At 33.0% G+C, this 19,398-nt stretch overlaps 2 protein-coding genes across 3 annotated transcripts in view; both read left to right on the top strand.

Annotated features, from left to right (window-relative positions):
* Positions 1 to 207: 207 nt before the first annotated feature.
* Positions 208 to 13,770, top strand: LOC136982631 (SEC14-like protein 2). Of its 2 annotated transcripts, none has more exons than XM_067279190.1 (12): positions 208 to 242; positions 8,757 to 8,826; positions 8,924 to 8,967; positions 9,324 to 9,383; positions 9,456 to 9,549; positions 9,643 to 9,737; positions 11,521 to 11,599; positions 11,692 to 11,772; positions 11,841 to 11,927; positions 12,334 to 12,440; positions 12,507 to 12,813; positions 13,099 to 13,770. In XM_067279190.1, the coding sequence occupies exons 3-12, from the start codon at positions 8,956 to 8,958 to the stop codon at positions 13,182 to 13,184; spliced, it is 1,008 nt and encodes a 335-aa protein (XP_067135291.1). In that variant the 5' UTR covers positions 208 to 242; positions 8,757 to 8,826; positions 8,924 to 8,955; the 3' UTR covers positions 13,185 to 13,770. The 2 variants fall into 2 exon arrangements, with proteins under 2 accessions (XP_067135291.1, XP_067135290.1); XM_067279189.1 differs by lacking the exon at positions 208 to 242 and adding an exon at positions 5,251 to 5,545.
* A 3,315-nt stretch (positions 13,771 to 17,085) lies between these two features.
* The window catches only part of LOC136982608 (SEC14-like protein 2), a 36,905-nt gene continuing 34,592 nt past the window's right edge, over positions 17,086 to 19,398 (top strand). Inside the window, exon 1 of the mRNA XM_067279150.1 lies at positions 17,086 to 17,209. The gene's annotated coding sequence lies outside the window, so the exon portion shown is untranslated. The remainder of the gene's footprint in view (positions 17,210 to 19,398) is intronic.

Here is a 19,398-nt window from a genome sequence, read left to right as displayed (position 1 = left end):
ATATTGTTCAAAAATGAGGTGCTGCTTTTCCGGTGAGGACGGGCGAACACCCCCGCCGTAGTGCCCGCCGGACACTTTAATTCGTGACACCTGGCAGTCCGGCGTGTCGAGCTTTGTCTCCAGCAAAAAACATAGGAAAGACGGATTTGTCGAGAGAGTCAGTTTACATATAGGAGAGAGAGAGAGAGAGAGAGGAGGCAACTTGTTGAGGAAAAGGAAGAATATAGAAGTGAAGTATCGAAGTATGATGTATGGATCGAATATTGCTTTAAATACTGTAAGTAAAGCACATTGATTTCTATATAAATGTACTGAAGAGGTACAGACAAATGGAGGCAATAATGAATACGAATTGTGAGTTCCCAGACGAGGTTCGAAATCGAGTAAATAGCGAAATTCTTGCGCTAAAAATTATAGCGATAAATTGTGTCAAGAAAGAGAAAAAAAAAACCTTTGATCTAAACAACGAGACTCAGAACTGCTCGAACACGTGTTAAACAATCTGTCAATGTCAAACTGGAAGGTAAACTCTAACACGAGCGCTCATAAACAGGTAGATCTTTGACTCGAGTATCTATAAATTTTTGACTCCATTTGTCTATACCAAAAAATTACAAACAACGGCCTGAATTATGAGTGCAGGTGTTATTGTTTTATAAACAATCTCCGAGTAGAGTCGACAAAGAGGTATCTGATGGACACCTCGAATCGGATCTTTCCCGCCACCCGAGATGGTCTCGTTTTGCACCTGGAGACAGAGGAGCGACCAATCAGAGAAAGAGAAAGGGGACGAGAAACCAATCAAAAGTACAGTTGAAGGGAGAAAACGTATAAAAATTGGGACTTCAAGGTCGAAGGAGATTCTGTCTGACAGTCTCCTCTAACCGTTCCCTGGAGATAGCTCACCGTGTGCTAGTGTGGAAGTTTGTGTCGCCTAGAGTGCCGCGGCGATTCTCATCCTGTCGACAACGCCCAAGGACATAAACTCGTTCGCCCCGGGGTCTCTACACACTAAGGTCGAGGAAGTAGAACTATAGACCTGATGTGAGCTATGAACGTTCCCAAATAAACGGTTGTAAATTGTAAAACACTTGTTTTTCATTTACCTCCTTCGCCACAGTCCATATACGTGGTTTCCCTTGGACTCATCCTGACGCGGGATTGACTGTACCCCTTTTAGTCGACGAATCTTACAGAATGATGAAACATTTTTATAAGCACCGGTTTTTATTTTTTATTTTTACAAAGTGCAAAATAAAATAATAACGAACTAAATACGTACAATACATTAATTTTATTAGAACTGAAAGTAATCTAGATACCTCCAACAAGGACTTTCCTATTATGTCTAATGGTAATAATAGATAAATATAATACAAAATAAGAATTTTTTTAGCAGCTTAGGACACGGGAAAAGCTAAACATGTCTCAAGTCTACGTTAAATACTTGTACCAACTAAATGTGTATAACTTTTATTTATAGTTTTCTCTATATATTTGTAATACGTGTAGAAGCAAAGTTGTACCCATCTTTGCCGGATAATTTTGTACAATAATGTCGACCATTCCCCATATTAATTTCATTTTCTTTCGTCATTAAAAAGTCGTGTAAAAGTAAACAAATACAAGTTTTCACTATAGCACCTACGGTTTCTGGAGATGCCTGAAAGGATTTTATAAGGCATGTTTCCAGGATTCTGTCTATTTATGTGTGTTTATGGCCATTTCAATTTATCCGTTTTAAGTAGTCTTCTAAGAGTACAATTATACAATGCTCCTCTATCACTTTTATCATTTGCAAGAAAGACTTTACTTTATAATTATAGTATGTGCAGCGTAAATTCGGAGGGCATATTATTTACACAGGCTTTCGTAGACAATGAGGGAAGTTCCATCTATTTTCAATCTTGGAAGCAATACTTATCAACTCTTCATAACTTGGAAATTTAGTTAAGTGATGTACATTTTATTTGGCACGATGCTACTCACGGTTGGTCTCTCTGCACAAGCCGTATGATGGGAAAATTTGGTAATCCCAATTACATACCCGGAGTTAAAAGAAAGTATATTACTTTCTTACAAATATTTTACATGTATTTGTTTATCGCATATTTCTTTCTTTCAAATCACTTATAAAGGCAATCTCGTAGGTAGGAACATATCATTGGAGATTGAGGGACAAGCTTAAGAAATAGTAATTGTATATGTTTCTTTTCGATCGGTACTAGGCCTATTAGCTACAATCCAAGTGTAAAAAAACTAACAGTAGCTTAAGTTTACATAATGAAAGCGAAGCGTATAGGTATACTGTCTATGAAGCACACTAAACTGAAGGAATCGACTTAAAAGGTCCTTTGTGCACTATGGAGGTGGTGGCAACGATAGAAACGATTTGCCCTCAAGTTGTTTTGTTTGCCTTCCAAAATAAATTATACTTTTTATCTTAATTCATGTCAGTTGCTACGTACAAACGAAGACCAATCGAAGTTTATTCGTAGGCAGTGCCCGTGATTTTGCGCCCAAGACAAAGCTTATAAGTGCGCCCCTTATTTCACAAGTTGAAGTTTAAAAAAAAAATGAAATTTTGAATATAAAAAATAAAGTAATTGATTACTTACTGTTCTCGCAATTAGTTGTATGTCCTGTGGAATTAGCGCAAAGTTACTGTTGAGAACAAATCACATAGGAACACTCCTTTTTTGATGGAAAAAAGTATGTTTATTTTCTTTAATTTAGAAAGTGTCATTCTGTAATTTCTTACATAGGTTTTTTTGTCTGTATATTTAATAAAATAAGAACTGAAGAGGAGAATAAGGTCCTAAATGCACATCCTTTCTAAATTAAAGAAAATAAACCAACTTTTTTCCATCAAAAAAGGAGTGTTCCTGTGTGATTTGTAACTTTGTGCTGATTTCAATGGACATATGTACAAGTAGAAAATAAATATTATTTTGGCATGCTATATTGATAATATACAAAGTAGTATACAATATGTAATCCTTCTTAAAATAGAGCCTTTTTTATTTTCTTTTTTAATTAATTTACAATAAAAAGTTATAAAATACCGTTTTAAAATGTTTCGGTTAATTTTTCCCTTTTGCTGATAGGAATTACTTTTTAAAGTAGGTTGTTTTAATAGAAATGGCCCAGTCTGACAAGAAAACACCAGTAAATTTCCTGTTTTGTCACGCGAACATTTTTATTATAAGTTTTTCTGAAATACGCAGAATATTTAATTCTGTATGAATTATTTTGTACGGAAAGAGGAAATGTTTCTTGAGTGATGTGATCATTTTTATTTCCTCTTTTAAGATATATTCTAATAATTGCTACAGAAGCGAGCGCATGAGAACACCGGCGAGGGAACAGAAGGGTTGATTTTCTGGACATTATCAAATAAGAAGTGTTCCAAATCGAAAATTAGAGAGGATTTTTGGACGAATACGTACTTTTACACGTCTACTCTCTCTATCGAAGCCGAAAAATTACTTAAATCTCTATCGAGCCGCGTGTGAAAAATATCTCTTCTGACTCAAATTACTTGTCTGGAGCGTGACAGCAGACGTTCCGTTTTGATAAAAACTACATATCTCACTTCCATGGAAATTCCAGCCACATATATATATACAGTATATAATTTATATTTTACAATTTTGCTATAATTAAAACGTATTTATTTTATTTATCGTAACAGTTTTGATAAAGAAAGAAGTGAAAAAATATCGCCCAAATCGATACATCATTGGATTTAAAACAAGAAATTTCTGTACGATATGCAAATTAAAAGCTTTGTTGTCGTCACAAGTGAAATTTCTACTTCTGTTTAAAATCGTAAATCGAGAAAGGAACGAATAAAACATTTTCCTAACGAGTTGGCTTATTTAACGAACAAAAAACGTTTGTTCCGTTTTTATCTCTTCATCGGCAAAAACAATATTCCATTTTCTTTTAATATTTTTATTTGTCATTGTCTTCCAATTTACTGCAGATTTTAATTAAGCGATATTTATTCCATTTTCTTTCTTTTATAACAGATAAAACTTTTTTTTTATCTGTTCGCACTTTCAAATATTTGACGGAATTGGCGAATTCTCCGAATTGCAGCTCAAAATAGAATCAACTGGAAAGAATCTCGTAAAGAATCTTGTTTTTTCTTTGAAATTTCCGAATTTTCTCCAATACAAGGCGAATATTTCACTTTTGCTCTCTGTTATTTTAAGTATCGTCGAATTATGCTAATAATAACTGCATAGATCGGAAGATTAAGAAATTTTTCGCTGCTGGAAACACGGAGAAAGCTGCTTTGTCAAAAATCTATGATAATATCGACGATATAATTAAGGTATTCGTGTTAAAATCTCGTATCTTCTACGTATAAGAACTGAATCGAGACACGTGTTGGATTTATATCGCAGAACACGGAGATGGTGGCTACGATAACAAAAGTTCAAACCGATAAAAGGTCGCCATTGTGATTAACATCATCGACGTCACTGCCGCATTGTAAACACCAAATATACTCTTACAACAAACTGTTTATTGACTATAACGATAAACAATGCATTAGAAATACCTCTAATGTCACTGCGAATAGTGACATTAGAAAATATATATTCCGAATATAACGTAGAATTAGTGAAGAATTTTATATTTAGAAAATTATACACAATTTCTGTATTATTAATAACGACGTATCCGTGTTATCATAGTTAATGTCTAATCTTTATACCCACTGTATAAGATCGATTATTATGATTCGAAAGGTGATAAATATTTATATTTATAAATATACAAGGAATTGTTTCCGTAAGTGAATGGCTAAAGTATCTTCTTTATAAACACTCTTTCATTGCTGCAATTATGCGCGATATATTTTTACTCAAATCGGCAAAAAGAGCTTAAAATATAGAAATTCTCATCCGAATTAATAATTTTTTCTCATTTACTTCTTCTCTGTAGGAAAATAATTGACACTTTCAAGGTCGGGATAATTATTTTCTTACGTAACTATATATAAATTTTGCATCTCGTTAGTGCATATATATATTATATATTATGTATCAATAATATAGATATGGATACATACACGTGTTCTATCGTTAATTGTAAAATTAGAGAGGTAACGAAGGAGTAACGGTCATAAGGAATCATTGATTGATTAATCTGTAGAATAAAGTTATCACTTTTTTATCTGCTCCGTTTATACGACACAATCGCTAATCTTGTCCGATAATTGACGAAATCGGGGATGATATTTATAAAAGCGATAAACAATAACATCTCGGATTCGCCTAGTCTCTTACACCAGAACAACGTGTACTGTACTTTCCTTAAAGCACTTTTTACGGTTTTCTAGACATTCGGCCGGATAAGTAGGAGAAGGTAATTAGATTTAACGGTGTTGTGCCGTGTTTTCATTCACGCTGAGACGAAAATGACGTCGTTTTTAACGAGGAGTTATAACCGGATATTTTAAAGTTTTTGTAATAGAAACTAAAGAAAAATGGAAGAATTAACAAGTAAACAGTTGCTGATATTAAAAGAGGCAAGTGTATATTAATTTCTTTATCTCCATTTTTTCAAATTTAATTTTAATAGAGAATACATAACTTTAAATTTAGGTAATACAGACGACGAAGCAGTTTCTAATCGTCTTTAACATATATATATGTATATATTATCTGTTTTCCTCTTTGATCTCTACAAATTCTTATTCTTTGACTTTAGGCCAGATTGAATGTTATCTAATTTCTATTTGCTCCGAGTCAACTTCGACCGTTCCAATAATCGTTAACATTTTGCAGATAAATACTTGTTTATCTTTATACATTGTTAAAAATGAAATTAAAAATTTCAAGCGGAAGAATAAGCAGTCAATTTTTTAAGTAGTACTTAATACAGGCAATAATATATTAATGCTAAAGTATTTCTCCTCTTTCGGGCCACTCCATAATGTATGAAGTATCGTTTAAGTTCGTTTATACGTTATTATATCGGGGAGAATTTTTTTTTATCGACACTCCGATAATCCTAGTGCAATGTAATAACGTCATGATTTAAGTTTACAAGGTTATCGTCAGTGTCTGCTACATCGTATTTTACATTAATTTACTTTTCGAATTTATTTAAACTATAAGGTCGACCACGGTTTTGCTGATTAATGGAAATTTTGAGAAGTGGTGTGTGTGTGTGTCGTGTAGTTTCTTACGTCATGAATTGAATTACCCATTGTTAAAAGTGTATAGAATTCATACTAGTCGTACGCTAAAAATGTCTCTTAAACCCCGAAACTACTACTCTCGTGTACTGTCTTATATTAAAACCTCAAAACGGTAAATAATTTTTATCTAGAGTTATTGCTCAATTAAATCTATTTCTAGACTTTTTTTATTTAAAAAATAAATTGTGGAATAATACCGTAATAAGTTAAAATTTTCTGAACTTATATAGGCTATTTTTTATAAATACCGTAGTGTTTCAAAGTCCAGCACGTGCTCGACTGTCGAGGACTGTTTTGATACGTAACAGAATGTTCCACGTGATTATAAATTTATTGAAATATATATAAGTATAACCGATAGTATGGTCTTGACACATATTACTTTTCTATACTTACGTAAATAATCCTACTAGTAACGACGAACAGAAAGTATGGTACGTTTATACAAATTCCAGTGTTAAAATTTGTGATGATATCCAGGTATTACTTTCCAAGCTGTTATATATAACAGAAGAAAAGTGTTTTTTAACACTTAGTCTAAGTCAAATAGACACATATACATACGGGCTTATCACATCAGTGTGATAAGCCCGTATGTATATGTGTGTATTTGATCTAGACTTAAGTCTAGTGTTAAACAATATTAAGGGCTAAAAGCGATAGATTATTCCATTGAGAGGAAAAGAATGGCGATCGGTCAGAAAATGATCCCCAAGGTTTTTACATTTTTGTACTCGGGACACCTTGAAACGTCGAGAAATTCAAAAAAATTCGGTTTTTTTTTCTGTATGATGGATGTTAGCGTGTATCACGATTTTGTTCTCTCTTTGAAGCTTAATAACTCCCGTGCTTCTTGTCGAAAATTTTGCAGGGAGATTTGTTTATTAGGGGATCGATTAGACGTGGAGGGGTGGAGAGATAAAGGGGGTCTTGTGTATCTCCAGCAGGATCGGACTTAATGACGACTTTATTGTTCTCTTTCACTCTCTCTCTTCGGCCCTCATAGTCCTTGAAGGACCTTGGCCTCATCCAGGATTTTCATCCATTCCTCTCTATCTTGGGCTTTCCCTTTCCAACAATTCACATTCATCTTTCTCAAATTATTTTATCGTTGCATTTACAAATTTTTTATAAAACCAATCCCTACCCTGAAAATTAAGCTTTTTGCCCTTTTATAATAGTTAAAAATTTTATAAAATTTTAAAAATAAAATATGATAACAGATGGAGTCACCAAATGCTGCCGGGAAAGTTAAGCAATTCATTGCTGGATTTATTTGCTCAACGTATTGACAGAGTGATACATTTTTAACATTAAAATATCGTTATCTTTTTTACGTATTTTATTTTTGAAGTAATAAATTACATATTTTGAGGTACAGTTTTATATTTTGCACACCTGATATTAAATATTGGTAGTATTGTATTTTAACGACAATAAATTTTATGAAAAATAATTTGGATACTCATAAATGATAAGATTTATAATATCTTTTAAAAGTTCTTATTACTGTATAGCCTAATATTACCTAAGCAACACAAAAATGTGAAATGCTTTTCGACAAAGAACTTGTCGAAAAGCATTCGACAATTAATAAAATGTCAAATGCATACATCATTGTTAATCGACAAATACTAATGACGCTGGTTCGTGTGATTTTCTCATACACTTACTATAGATCATATTACAGTTATAAATTCCTGTTTTTTGCCAAATACGAAGGTGCCTACGTATCGTAACCCTGTATCAAAGGATGGCGATACGTAGGCATATTTAACATGTTATAAATAAAGACAGGTTTTACAAAGACTTTATGTAGGAAACCATTACTTTTTAAAGGCAATGTTCGTTGACCATTTCTTTTTAAAGGCACACGGATGCCTTTCTCGCACTCGTGTCGAACTCTGAATACAAGACACCTAATTAAACTACCTTTGAAGTGAATGCGTTTATAATAAGTTTTATCGATATTGTAGAGTTTCAACTAAATGGAAGTGATAAAAGCCATTTTTTTTTTCTTCTTTCGGAAAATGTATTTCTAAGATGTACAGTGGCGTAGCGAGGGGGGTGCAAGGGGGTGTATCATGCACCGGGCGCCACCCTCAGAGGGGTGCCCAAATGGTCTCCAAGACAAACTATATGTGTTTCTGGAGGGGGGCGCCAATAAAGTGTTGGGCGCCAGTTATGTTCGCTACGCCACTGAAGAAGTAGACTCTATTTGGAGACAGAACACAACGAATTTACCTCGCCAAATAGAGTAACCGATATAGATGAAATAGTGGTTATTTCCATCCGTTTGTAATAAAATCGACCCACTGGACGAACAAGTCATTTAGATAAGTAATTGTGAAATAATCGGCAATCTTCGATCGAAATCGTACGTTAAGATGAGGTTAAACTGTAAATTTCTTAAGAATCTAGGTATTCCTTCTTTCTTTATTATTTACTTAAGTTATATTAACTTGTTAACTTCTTATAAAATACATTTAGAAAATTTTAACTAATGATTTGTTTTTAATTAATTAAATTTAAACAGTTTAGAAATGCGGTAGCAGACGTTCTTTCACCCAAACACGACGATAACTTTCTGGTAAGATGGTTGATAGGTAAGTAATATTTAAAGAAATATAATAGATTTATTATTTTTATATATACTTTCTGCACAATTTTTTAATAAATTTTATTTTTACATTTTCATATCAGCAAGAAAATTTAACATCGAAGATGCGGAAGCCATGCTGAGAAAGGTCGGTACAACTTTATCACTATCATTCGTATTATAAAATTGTGTTATATTTATTAAAGTAAATTAAGTACTGTACACAAGGATGAAGAATCAAAGACTGTTCCATTGTTATAAAGGAAAATAGTGAAATATTCAAAAATCTCACTCCTCTCGGGAGGACATTTTTGAATCGAAAATGATGTTAACAGGTGGAGAGTTTTCAAAATTTGATGTAATTTTTCTTCGAATTCGCCTTGTTTATAGCATATATATTAACATAAATATTCAGAAAGAGACGATTTTTTTCTACTTTACAAAATTATGTAAATTCATAATATCTCGAATGGCGAATTAATACGAAAATATGTATTTTTACAGAGCCTGTTATGGAGAAAACAGTTCAATTTGGATAATATCATAAATTACACGCCTCCAGAGGTAAGAAAATATTCACTAATAAAAAAGGAAAATAACGAAATAAATACTTAGAAAATATAACTTATTATTTAGATTTTTTCGTATTATTGGAAATTCAATACTTCATCTCACGACAAAGAAGGAAATCCCGTGCTTTTTATTCGATATGGTTGCTACGATATGAGAGGTATTCTTTTTCTTTTATACTCGATTACTTCCAGCTATAAGTCGAATTTCGACTACTTTATAGCATTTAAAATATGAAAAATTATAATTGTAGGCATGTTTCAAGCCGCAAAAATAAGTGATATAAAAAAATATTTCGCCAAGTCGATGGAAATTATAATTAGAGATTGCGAAGAACAAACTAAAAAGGTTAGTCTCTCGTCTCTCTAATTGGCATTCTGGGTGCTTGTGCCAACATTCCTCTCCGATTTATAAAATATTTTTTCCTTTTTTGACACAGATTTTGTAGAGTTTAATAAGAGATTTTCTATTACAAATTAATATTTTTTCGCCTAATATTTATATGATAATAAGCAAATGTCAGGTTAGGTTAGGTCATTAAAATTTATATTAAATTAAAAATAAAAGAAATAAACAGTTTATAAAGAGTTTAACCTTTCCACAATTTTATCATACGTGTCAATTATATTATTTTATGGATAGAATGTAGGTTTGTATGAATTTCTTCATTTTTAGTGCGTACGAGTCGTACCAAAGACCTCCTTTATATCCTCACCCCCTCGACATTTAACCACCAAAACTTAATAGAATCGATGCCCTTTATATACAAGCTACTGTAACAAATTTCGTTTCTTCATCATTATCCTGTCCTGAGATATTAAACAAAACAGACACCAAAACACACACACTACATATCCACGGAACTTTTTTTTCCCTTTTTTTAAATTACTTTTTTGGGTTAATGTTACCCTCGGTGCCAAGATGGAGGCTCGTCTCTGATTCCAGCGAGGAAACAGTGGGACCCACGTTCTAACCTAACCTAACCTATTCTGATAAATTACTATAATTATTAGCAATCAAATTATTAGAATAGGTTAGATTAGGTTAGAACGTGCGTCCCAATGTTTCCTCGCTGGAATCAGAGACGAGCCGCCATCTTGGCACCAAGGGTAACATTAACCCTTTGTTTGTGTTCAAGAGGTCTTAAACGTAGAGATATGCAAAAAACTCGGAGGGCCAAACTGACACGATTCCAATATTTTCCCTCGTTAAGTATACATAACGGTCGGGAAAGTAAATGTATATTATTTAATTTTTAATTAATATTCGCAAAATATATTACACTTACAACTATTATTATAATTTATTATTAATAACAATTCCTGGAGAAGGGGAAGATACAGAAATTGTTGCTCTTCAATCAAAAGAACGAGGAAGATAAGACAGGTTTCAGGAAGGACTGAATGGTGAAGACAGTCGAAAGATCTATGAGACAAAATGATTCTTGGAATAAATGAACGTTGAAAGCTTACAAAAGAAATTATAATATAAAAAGATATATTATCATAATAAACGTGTCGCTTCTAAGAAGAGATGACACTTGATATATTGAAAAAGTTTTTATTGATCCCAGTCGAAACCGAAATTTATAAAAAAAAAAAAGATTATTTTTATTTTATACATAATTTCATTTAAAAATACTTAAATTTTTATATAAAATAGTAAAATTTCCGTATCATTATTTCGTCAGTTTAAACAATAATTAACTGGTTAATGTTACCTTAGGTAGCCAAGATGGCGGCTCGTCTCTGTAACAGTAGGGACGCACGTACTAACCTAACCTAACCTATTCTAATAAATTACCATAATTATTGCCAACCAAAATATTAGAATAGGGGTAATTTATTAGAATAGGTTAGGTTAGGTTAGTACGTGCGTCCCCACTGTTACAGAGACGAGCCGCCATCTTGGCTACCTAAGGTAACATTAACCAGAAATTGAATACCGTTAATCTGTTGAAAGTTTCTGGGAGATATTCGAAATTTTCGGCTCTAAAAATACTCGAAATATTTAAGAGATTGAAGACTGTACAAATAATTTAAATGTATTTTTATTCATAAATAGCGCACCAATATTTTATAAATGCCATACAGCTTTCGAAGAGTTTTGACAATTAAAGTGTATTTTTCAGTTAGGACGGTACGTAGGAAAACTTTTTGTTTTGATCGATTTGGATCAATTTTCTCTTCATCAGTTTCTTTATAAACCTGGTAATTTTGCTTTTGTTATTAAATATCATTCATTAATTAAACCCGATTTCATTTTAATTAATTAATTAAAATTTTTTTTCCTTATAAAAAAGCGTTTGATGTGTTATCTCAAAGTTTAGTTATGATGGACAACAATTATCCGGAATTACTAAGAAAAGTAATGATAATAAACGGTAAGAATTTCGAATAACTTTTCATTTATATTTTATTTATTTATTTGCTTATTTTCGTGTCGATGCAGCTCCTGCTCCATTTTCTATCGCATATAATCTTATAAAACCTTTTCTGCACGAAAGAACACAACAAAAAATCCAAATTTTTGGCAGAAGTAAGTACTTATATATTAAATTATTATAGGAAAAATGTAAAGAAATACGTAGAATTTATAAGGTTAAGAAATATATTTTGTTCTTGTAATGAAGAGAATTTTTGGTTAATGTTACCCTCGGTGCCAAGATGGCGGCTCGTCTCTGATTCCAGCAAGGAAACAGTGGGACGCACGTTCTAACATAACCTAACCTATTCTAATAATTTGGTTGGTAATAATTATGGTAATTTATTAGAATAGGTTAGGTTAGGTTAGAACGAGCGTCCCACTGTTTCCTTGCTGTAATCAGAGACGAGCCGCCATCTTGGCACCAAGGGTAACATTAATCGAATTTTTTTAATTAAAAACTTATACCGTTATAAATTAGTACAGTTTACGATTAGGATAATGTAAAATTATTATCCAGGTGGTTGGCAACAGATGCTGTTTACGTATATATCTCCTAATGAAGTTCCGGCAATCTGGGGAGGAAAGAAAGTGGATCCGGATGGTGATCCCGCTTGTCCGTCTATGGTAGTGGAATTAACTTTTCGATATCTTTATTTTTCCAATCCATTGATATCATTCCCGTACCTTCAGGTTAGTCCCGGTGGTCCCGTTCCGAAATCTTTTTACTCGTGCTCCAATAAAATTTTTATGGACGAAAATGCCGAAACGTTGATTGTATCACAAAAATCTCATGTTAATGTAGAAGTGCCAGTGATGAAGATTGATTCCATATTATCGTGGGAATTTCAGACCGAAAAACACGACATCGGTTTTGCCGTGTCTTTTAAAAATTCCGATAACAATAATTGCAGATTAGAAGAAATAATCCCCCTTGAAAGAGTGGAAAGTAGTTTGATTCCCGAACAAGGAGAGTTGATTTGTATCAAAACAGGAACGTGTAAGTTTTCTTTTTACGTGTTTATTTATGTTTGATTTCTCGTAATATTTTTATCAATAGAGAGGTTGCGTCCGACGTTTTCATCGCTAAAACGTGTACGTCGGTCGTTTAGCGCCGCCTTTCCGTAAGTCTAGAAGTTTGACAATGGCGTTTGGAACGTCGAGCGTGATTCCACGTGGGACGCAACCTCTCTAATATTTGAGAAGATCGATTTTCTGAGCTGAAATCAATTTAAGCTTATATTTGTTAAATATATTTCGTATAATATTTAAATATTTATTTCAGATATATTAAAATTCGATAATTCGCACAGCATGTTCCGATCGAAGAGGGTTAAGTACAAGTACGAAGTAAAAACTTCTCCAAAGTAATCCGTAAAACAAATATTCAAACGTATTTTATTGTCCAATTAACGTAGTAACGAGATCAATTTATGAAGTTTTTAGGATTCGGAATTGTAATTATAAAAAAACAGAAAATTTTCTGCTTATTTTAAACACGTTTATTGTTTTGTAAATAACGCATTATTCGTATATTCAAGGGAAAAGAATATTTATAAAATATCCCAGATTTTAGGTATCGTTGAAGAATACGAAAGAGGATTTACAAAATATTCGTGGAATTTAAATCGTGTTATTTGTTTATTATTAATATAAATATTGGTTAATGTTACCTATGGTTCCAAAATGGCGGCTCGTCTCTGATTCCAGCAAATGGAACAAAGGAAACACTGGGGACGGACGTTCTAACCTAACCTAACGCCCTATTCTAATAATTTTGTTGGTAATAATTATGGTAATTTATTAGAATAGGTTAGGTTAGAACGTGCGTCCCCACTGTTTCCCTTTTTCTGTTTGCTGGAATCAGAGACGAGCCGCCATTTTGGAACCATAGGTAACATTAACCTATATATTTAAAACTGTTAAGTATTATAATAAAATTTATTTGAATTCTGTACATTCGTAAGATTTGGTCAACTTTTTATTCAGATATATAGTAACAGAACTTGTATCAACACGAAATGAACGAGTAAGTAAATTGTTTTCACCTTAGAAAACTGTTACGCTAGTACTTTCAACCATCCAAATGAATTATAATAGATTCTGTATAATGTCAGAATCGATAAAAGTGTGATTTTTAGGAAGCAGAGAACTGATAAATAGTGTAATAAAACACTAGAAAAGAACGATAAGAAAGCGCAAATGTGAAATTTTCTAACTTAAAAGGAATAAAGTTTATTATTATTACTATTATCATTTTGATAAATGAACATATCGTACCACATAAATATTAAAGGAGTTTCGAAAGTTGTGAAATTATTCATTCTGACTGAGTATCTAATCGAATAATGCAAGATTGTTTCCTACGATATCTTTTAGAATCTCAGATTTTTTCTTTCTATGTAATTTATTTTCTAATTTCATTTGTTTAAATTTACAAAAAAAAAGCAAATATTCTTTTGCACAACATATTTCGGGATTATTGGTAGAATCCAATTACACGTTCTGTAAACAGTTATCGATACGTCGACTGTCGGCATTCCCATTGATAAGAAAGGCTTTTAAATTTAATAATATCAGTAAATAAAAAGTATGTTTTATATATAACAGCAGCCCGTAATAATGAGAATGCAAATGTCGGCTTGTCTCGAAACAGATTGATCGACGTTGTCTGTATATCGAGGTCACACTCGAGGAACTATTTTAAACAAAGATCTCGAAGATAATTTCCAAGTCGTTTTTTGAACCCGTCTTTTTTATTTATAATTCTCTTTATTCTTTCTTTGTAGAAATTTATGCGTTTTATTTATGATTTCTGTAAATTACACATTGTTAGGCAAGCGCCAATAGAAAAATATAAACAAATTACAATAGGACTGTAAAACCCATTAATTATTCGTGAAATTTATTATATCGCCTGCACTTTTTTCATCTTTCCTATATTCGAATGTCGCTGTGATAACGATAACTTTATTTTCTTATCAGATACTCACTGATAGACGTTGTTGGTCTCTAAACCACTTAAATTGGCGATCGATTCCGGACGTGTATTATCGATTTGTTTAAGAATAACTGATAATCGAGAGCGATAATGCGGACATTTGTTACGTTTGTTACTTTTTAAATATAGAATAAAATGCATATATATATATGTATAACTAATTAATTAACTAAAATCGATTTTTATAGTTCCCGAGGCATATATTTTCTTTAGAAAAATGTTGACAATGCAAGATAATATACAATGCCATCTCCTTAAAATTTTAATCCAATTATCATACTTATAATTTAAGTCTATAAAACCAAAAAATTTCTTAATTAAAAACCGAATAGTGTAGTTGTAGCATTATGTTGGCCTCTTTACTCCTAAACTTATTACACCGTCGCTGGGCACAAGATCGGCCTTAGAAAATCAGTTTATTTTCCAAAAACACTGATCTTATGCCCGGTGACGGTGTAATAAGTCTAGGATTAAAAAGGCCAACATTGTGCTCACAAGTATATACCAAAGCTAGACAAGAAGCGTATTATAGTAGAGATTGAGTGATTTGGAATTTCTTTCTATTGAAAATTCAGAAGCTAGGAAACTGGACTAGTCTTTTACAGCGGATGTACTGGCTACAATTAAGCCCGAAATAAGATTTAGGTGGCCTTTTTTAAATGGAACGAATTACTTATCAATTTACAACTTTATGTGTATTAAGCCGCGTGGCGAAAAATTATAGAAAGCCAGTTGTTCACTTTTACGTAGTCGCGCCACTGTTTACGTAAACCATATCTATGTAATGCCGAGTCTCCTAGTTTTTTATATTGTATATCTTGTATATTCTTTATGTTAAACTTAAAAATTGGGAAACTGATTTTTCCTCGCCGTCCTTAATCTATGATCATTCGCTTAATGTTTTTTGGACGGTATAAAAAAAAAAACAGGTAAACGTTGTAGACCTACTAGAAGTAATATTTCGCGACGGTGAACGAAAGGAATTGCATTTCTCTCAATGAGAAGCTTTACAGTGGTTAAAATGAATTATATTCTCGTACATCTCGAATTTCCAGTTATCTGCGGATAAAGTTGGAAAATTTTCGCAGTTGCGAACAATAACTAATATAGAAATTATTCTCGTAACGTGAGAACAAAAATTTTATTTCCGTCAGCGCGAATGCTATATTTGCGTTTCCAATATTTTCGTTTGAACAAGTAAAGATGATCATCAAACTCTTTTGAATTGTCCATTAATATTACTTTTTACGTTTATAAACTAGGTGTTTTATAGGAAAACGATACTGAATTCCTCTGCGTAGATTTTTCTGTTTAGTTTTCACACGAAAATAAAAACACGGTGACACGCGTCTAACGTTCTGTCTAAAGCAGTTTAAAACACGCAAGTTCCGGGGAGGACGTGCATGCCCGACGTCACAACCGACAAAAACATCTAGAAACGTTTAAAACACGCAGGTATGCGGGCGCAGACCATGCGTGTTAAAGGCTCGTCGGAATGATAAAAATAAACGATTGTCGTAGAGATCAATATAAATTTTCAGTAATCGGACACTCGATTGACACGTAGCGCGCGACCGGCTTGCAATCATTAATCGACCCGTAGACTTTATTTTGATCTCGAATATCTCGGCCCGTAGACCGAACATCAAAATTCCGGCTTCGCCACGACATCCTTGCACCTGTTATTTGCACCTGTATACAACATTTTCTTGTGTTTCGGACCTTCTCGTCCGTCATCGGCAGGTGTTTTATCAGTTATATTTCTAAAATACAAAGGTATAAAAAATATATATAACTGATAAAACATCTATCGACGAGAGACGAAAAGGTCCGAAACACAAGAAAATGTTGTATACGGGTGCAAATAAAAGTTTATTTTTTTGATTCAATCTGACTGATTTCATCCGCGAATTAAATCAGTATAAGCCCTATTAATTGATTTTGGTTACAATACATTAATATTGATAAAACATCAATAAATTATTGTTTATCTAGAGAAAATCCCATTCTTATTAACTACCGATTGAAATTATTTACGTTTCTTTTCGGAAAATTCCGTTTCGGCTGTCTTCGGTAGAAATTTCGCCTTGGTATTTCTAAGTAATTCGTAAAAAAAGAGACACATTTCTGTTAAAAAATAAGAAAATTTTTGGTATTTTTCTCGGAGTTATACAGAATTATTTCTAATTCAAATTTCCGTATTAGTTACATGTCGTTTCGAGTTTTAGTGTAGTCTAGTACGTACTGTGTTGTGTCGAGTTAGTGCGATTGAGGTGAGATTTTCGATTCTGGTTATACTCCAAGTTCGAACGTATCCACGGAGGAAAGAAAAACATAGAGTTAAGTGTTGCAATCGTCGCTGAGATAAAACTGCCCATTACATCCACGGGATGAGGTATGAGTCTTTTTATTGTTTTCGTTAGTTTACAACTTAACGTAATGCGCGTAGATGTGTATTTCGGTAAATTTAGAAAATGTAGAGGTATGGTTCCTTTGACATTTTTGCTCCAATTGGTATGCTCTACAACTCTGGTAAGGTGCCAACTGCCTCATTCAGAGCTTGAATTGTGCCTACTAAAGTGTGTTTGGGAGGGGCGCGAATTTGTTTACCCACTTTGAACACTAATAACTCCTGTCCTTTCTGTCGAAAATTTCTGAAATTTTGCAGACAGGTTTGTGTATTAGGGAGATTTATACGAAAAAATTTTGGTGGTTAAAGTGTTCCAGGAGAATCTATAATGAACCAAATATTATACATTATTGTAAATAATGTGTAATATTGGTTGCTGATGTAGCCCAAAGATGGCTAATTGTACCGACTTATCACACCTTGTTTGTTAAGAGATGAAATAGTCCGAGATCAAGTTTAAAAATACTCGTACTGTATTTCGCTTTATTAGTAACTTATAGAAAATGCATTTCAGACTCATAGTCTCTCATCGGTGCGAACAACGAGAGTAAATTACTTCAGTTTGTCGACCTCTTCTTCCAGTTTCTTCCTCTTCTCCAGGGATGTAGGAATCCTCGATATAGTTATTTCTTAAGAATATTCTAACTTCTGTTTGGACTGATGAGGGACTACGAGTCCGAAATGTATTTCCAATACTAATAAAGTGTATATTTTTGAACTTGATCTCTCATTCTGCTGAGAGAAATATAGACTATCGTTAAACCTCTCCCTTGATTTCATCTCTTAATAAACTCCTAAACCTTTTGCCCGCTCTGCACCAAATTTTTTATACTTATTCTCTGGGACTACGAGGAAAATATAGACTTTCATGAAATTTGAACGCCTCCCTCTCTTCCCGATTGGATCTCTTTGACACTTCGTGATAAACGTAATAACGGCAGACTAAAACGACCAGATTTGTAATATAGTTTTTATTTTAATGTTTATCCTTCTTACTTTTTGACTGGACGATACCACATGTATCTGGTAGTCTATATATGTAAATGAAGATGTTTGTTTGTTCGCTATACGCTCCTAGGCCGTTCGATCAATTGCTACGAAACTCGGCAGTTACGTTCAAATACTTCTAATTTTGATCATGTCGTACTTACCACCCCAAAATATATGTTGCATTTCTATAAGTCAATTAATTATTATTTACATTCGATTTTCTGAGTTACACGTAGCGCCATCTTTTGGCAAAAATGTTAACAAAATAAACTAAACATAATTTTACAAAAAAAGGATATATTTAAAAAAATTTATATTATATTCACTTAATAATTTTTCTATAAACGTAATATTTACGAGAACGTACTTTCCCACGTAGTTTATACAATATGTTGCCAAAATTTAAACACTATTATCACATAAAAGCAATTATTCTAGCATTTTTACAACTTTTTTTTTTATTTAACCAAGTTTTATATGAAGTCTTTTGGACGTTAAGGTTAGCAACTTCGATCACGTGCGGGGCCATCACAACCTGTTTAACACGGATAACTTTTCAAATATTAATAGTAGACCCGGTATTAATGAGTAGTCGTTGACCATTCTCGCTTTCGGGAGGAGGTGAACCCCTACTTTTGGTCGAATTACTTCAACCCTTTTCCGCAACTGTCCTTTTTTTCTATCGGATCAGCGGTATGATGGCATTCAAATAGGAAAATTACATAATGGGAGGTTACCGGCGAGCACAAAACAATGTTTTAAGTGGTTTCGAGGGCGCGGAGTTTAAATAATTGATCCGTTTTTCGAGAAATTTGATTGGTTGACTATGCTAGAGCTAACATTAGAAAAAGCGTATCTTAAGAAATTTAATATATTATATTTTTAATTACTGTTTACAAATAAAATTGTGCTACTTTCTTATATAACGAAAGACTTCCATCTCTTTCCTGAACTGAAAACAGTCAGCTAGCAAGGCAGACATTTGAGACTGCCGTGCTAGCTGAATGAACTAATGGCCACGTTGTTAAGGCCATCTCAATTCACTGGCGGCAACATTCTATGACAAGAGGATGGCAAAGCTCGTCCACGATACAAATGACATACGGGATACGTCGAGATTTCTGGTGAACGTTAAATCAATACAGGTATTGCCTAGCGTTGTTGGAGGAGTTTCGATATAAGAC

This window comes from Centruroides vittatus, unplaced genomic scaffold (genome assembly GCF_030686945.1).
Source record: "Centruroides vittatus isolate TY-2023 unplaced genomic scaffold, ASM3068694v2 contig_854, whole genome shotgun sequence".
NCBI classification, from domain to species: Eukaryota; Metazoa; Arthropoda; class Arachnida; order Scorpiones; family Buthidae; genus Centruroides; species Centruroides vittatus.
The sequence above is the reverse complement of the archived record's forward strand: the minus strand, read 5'-3'. Positions and strand labels throughout refer to the sequence as shown.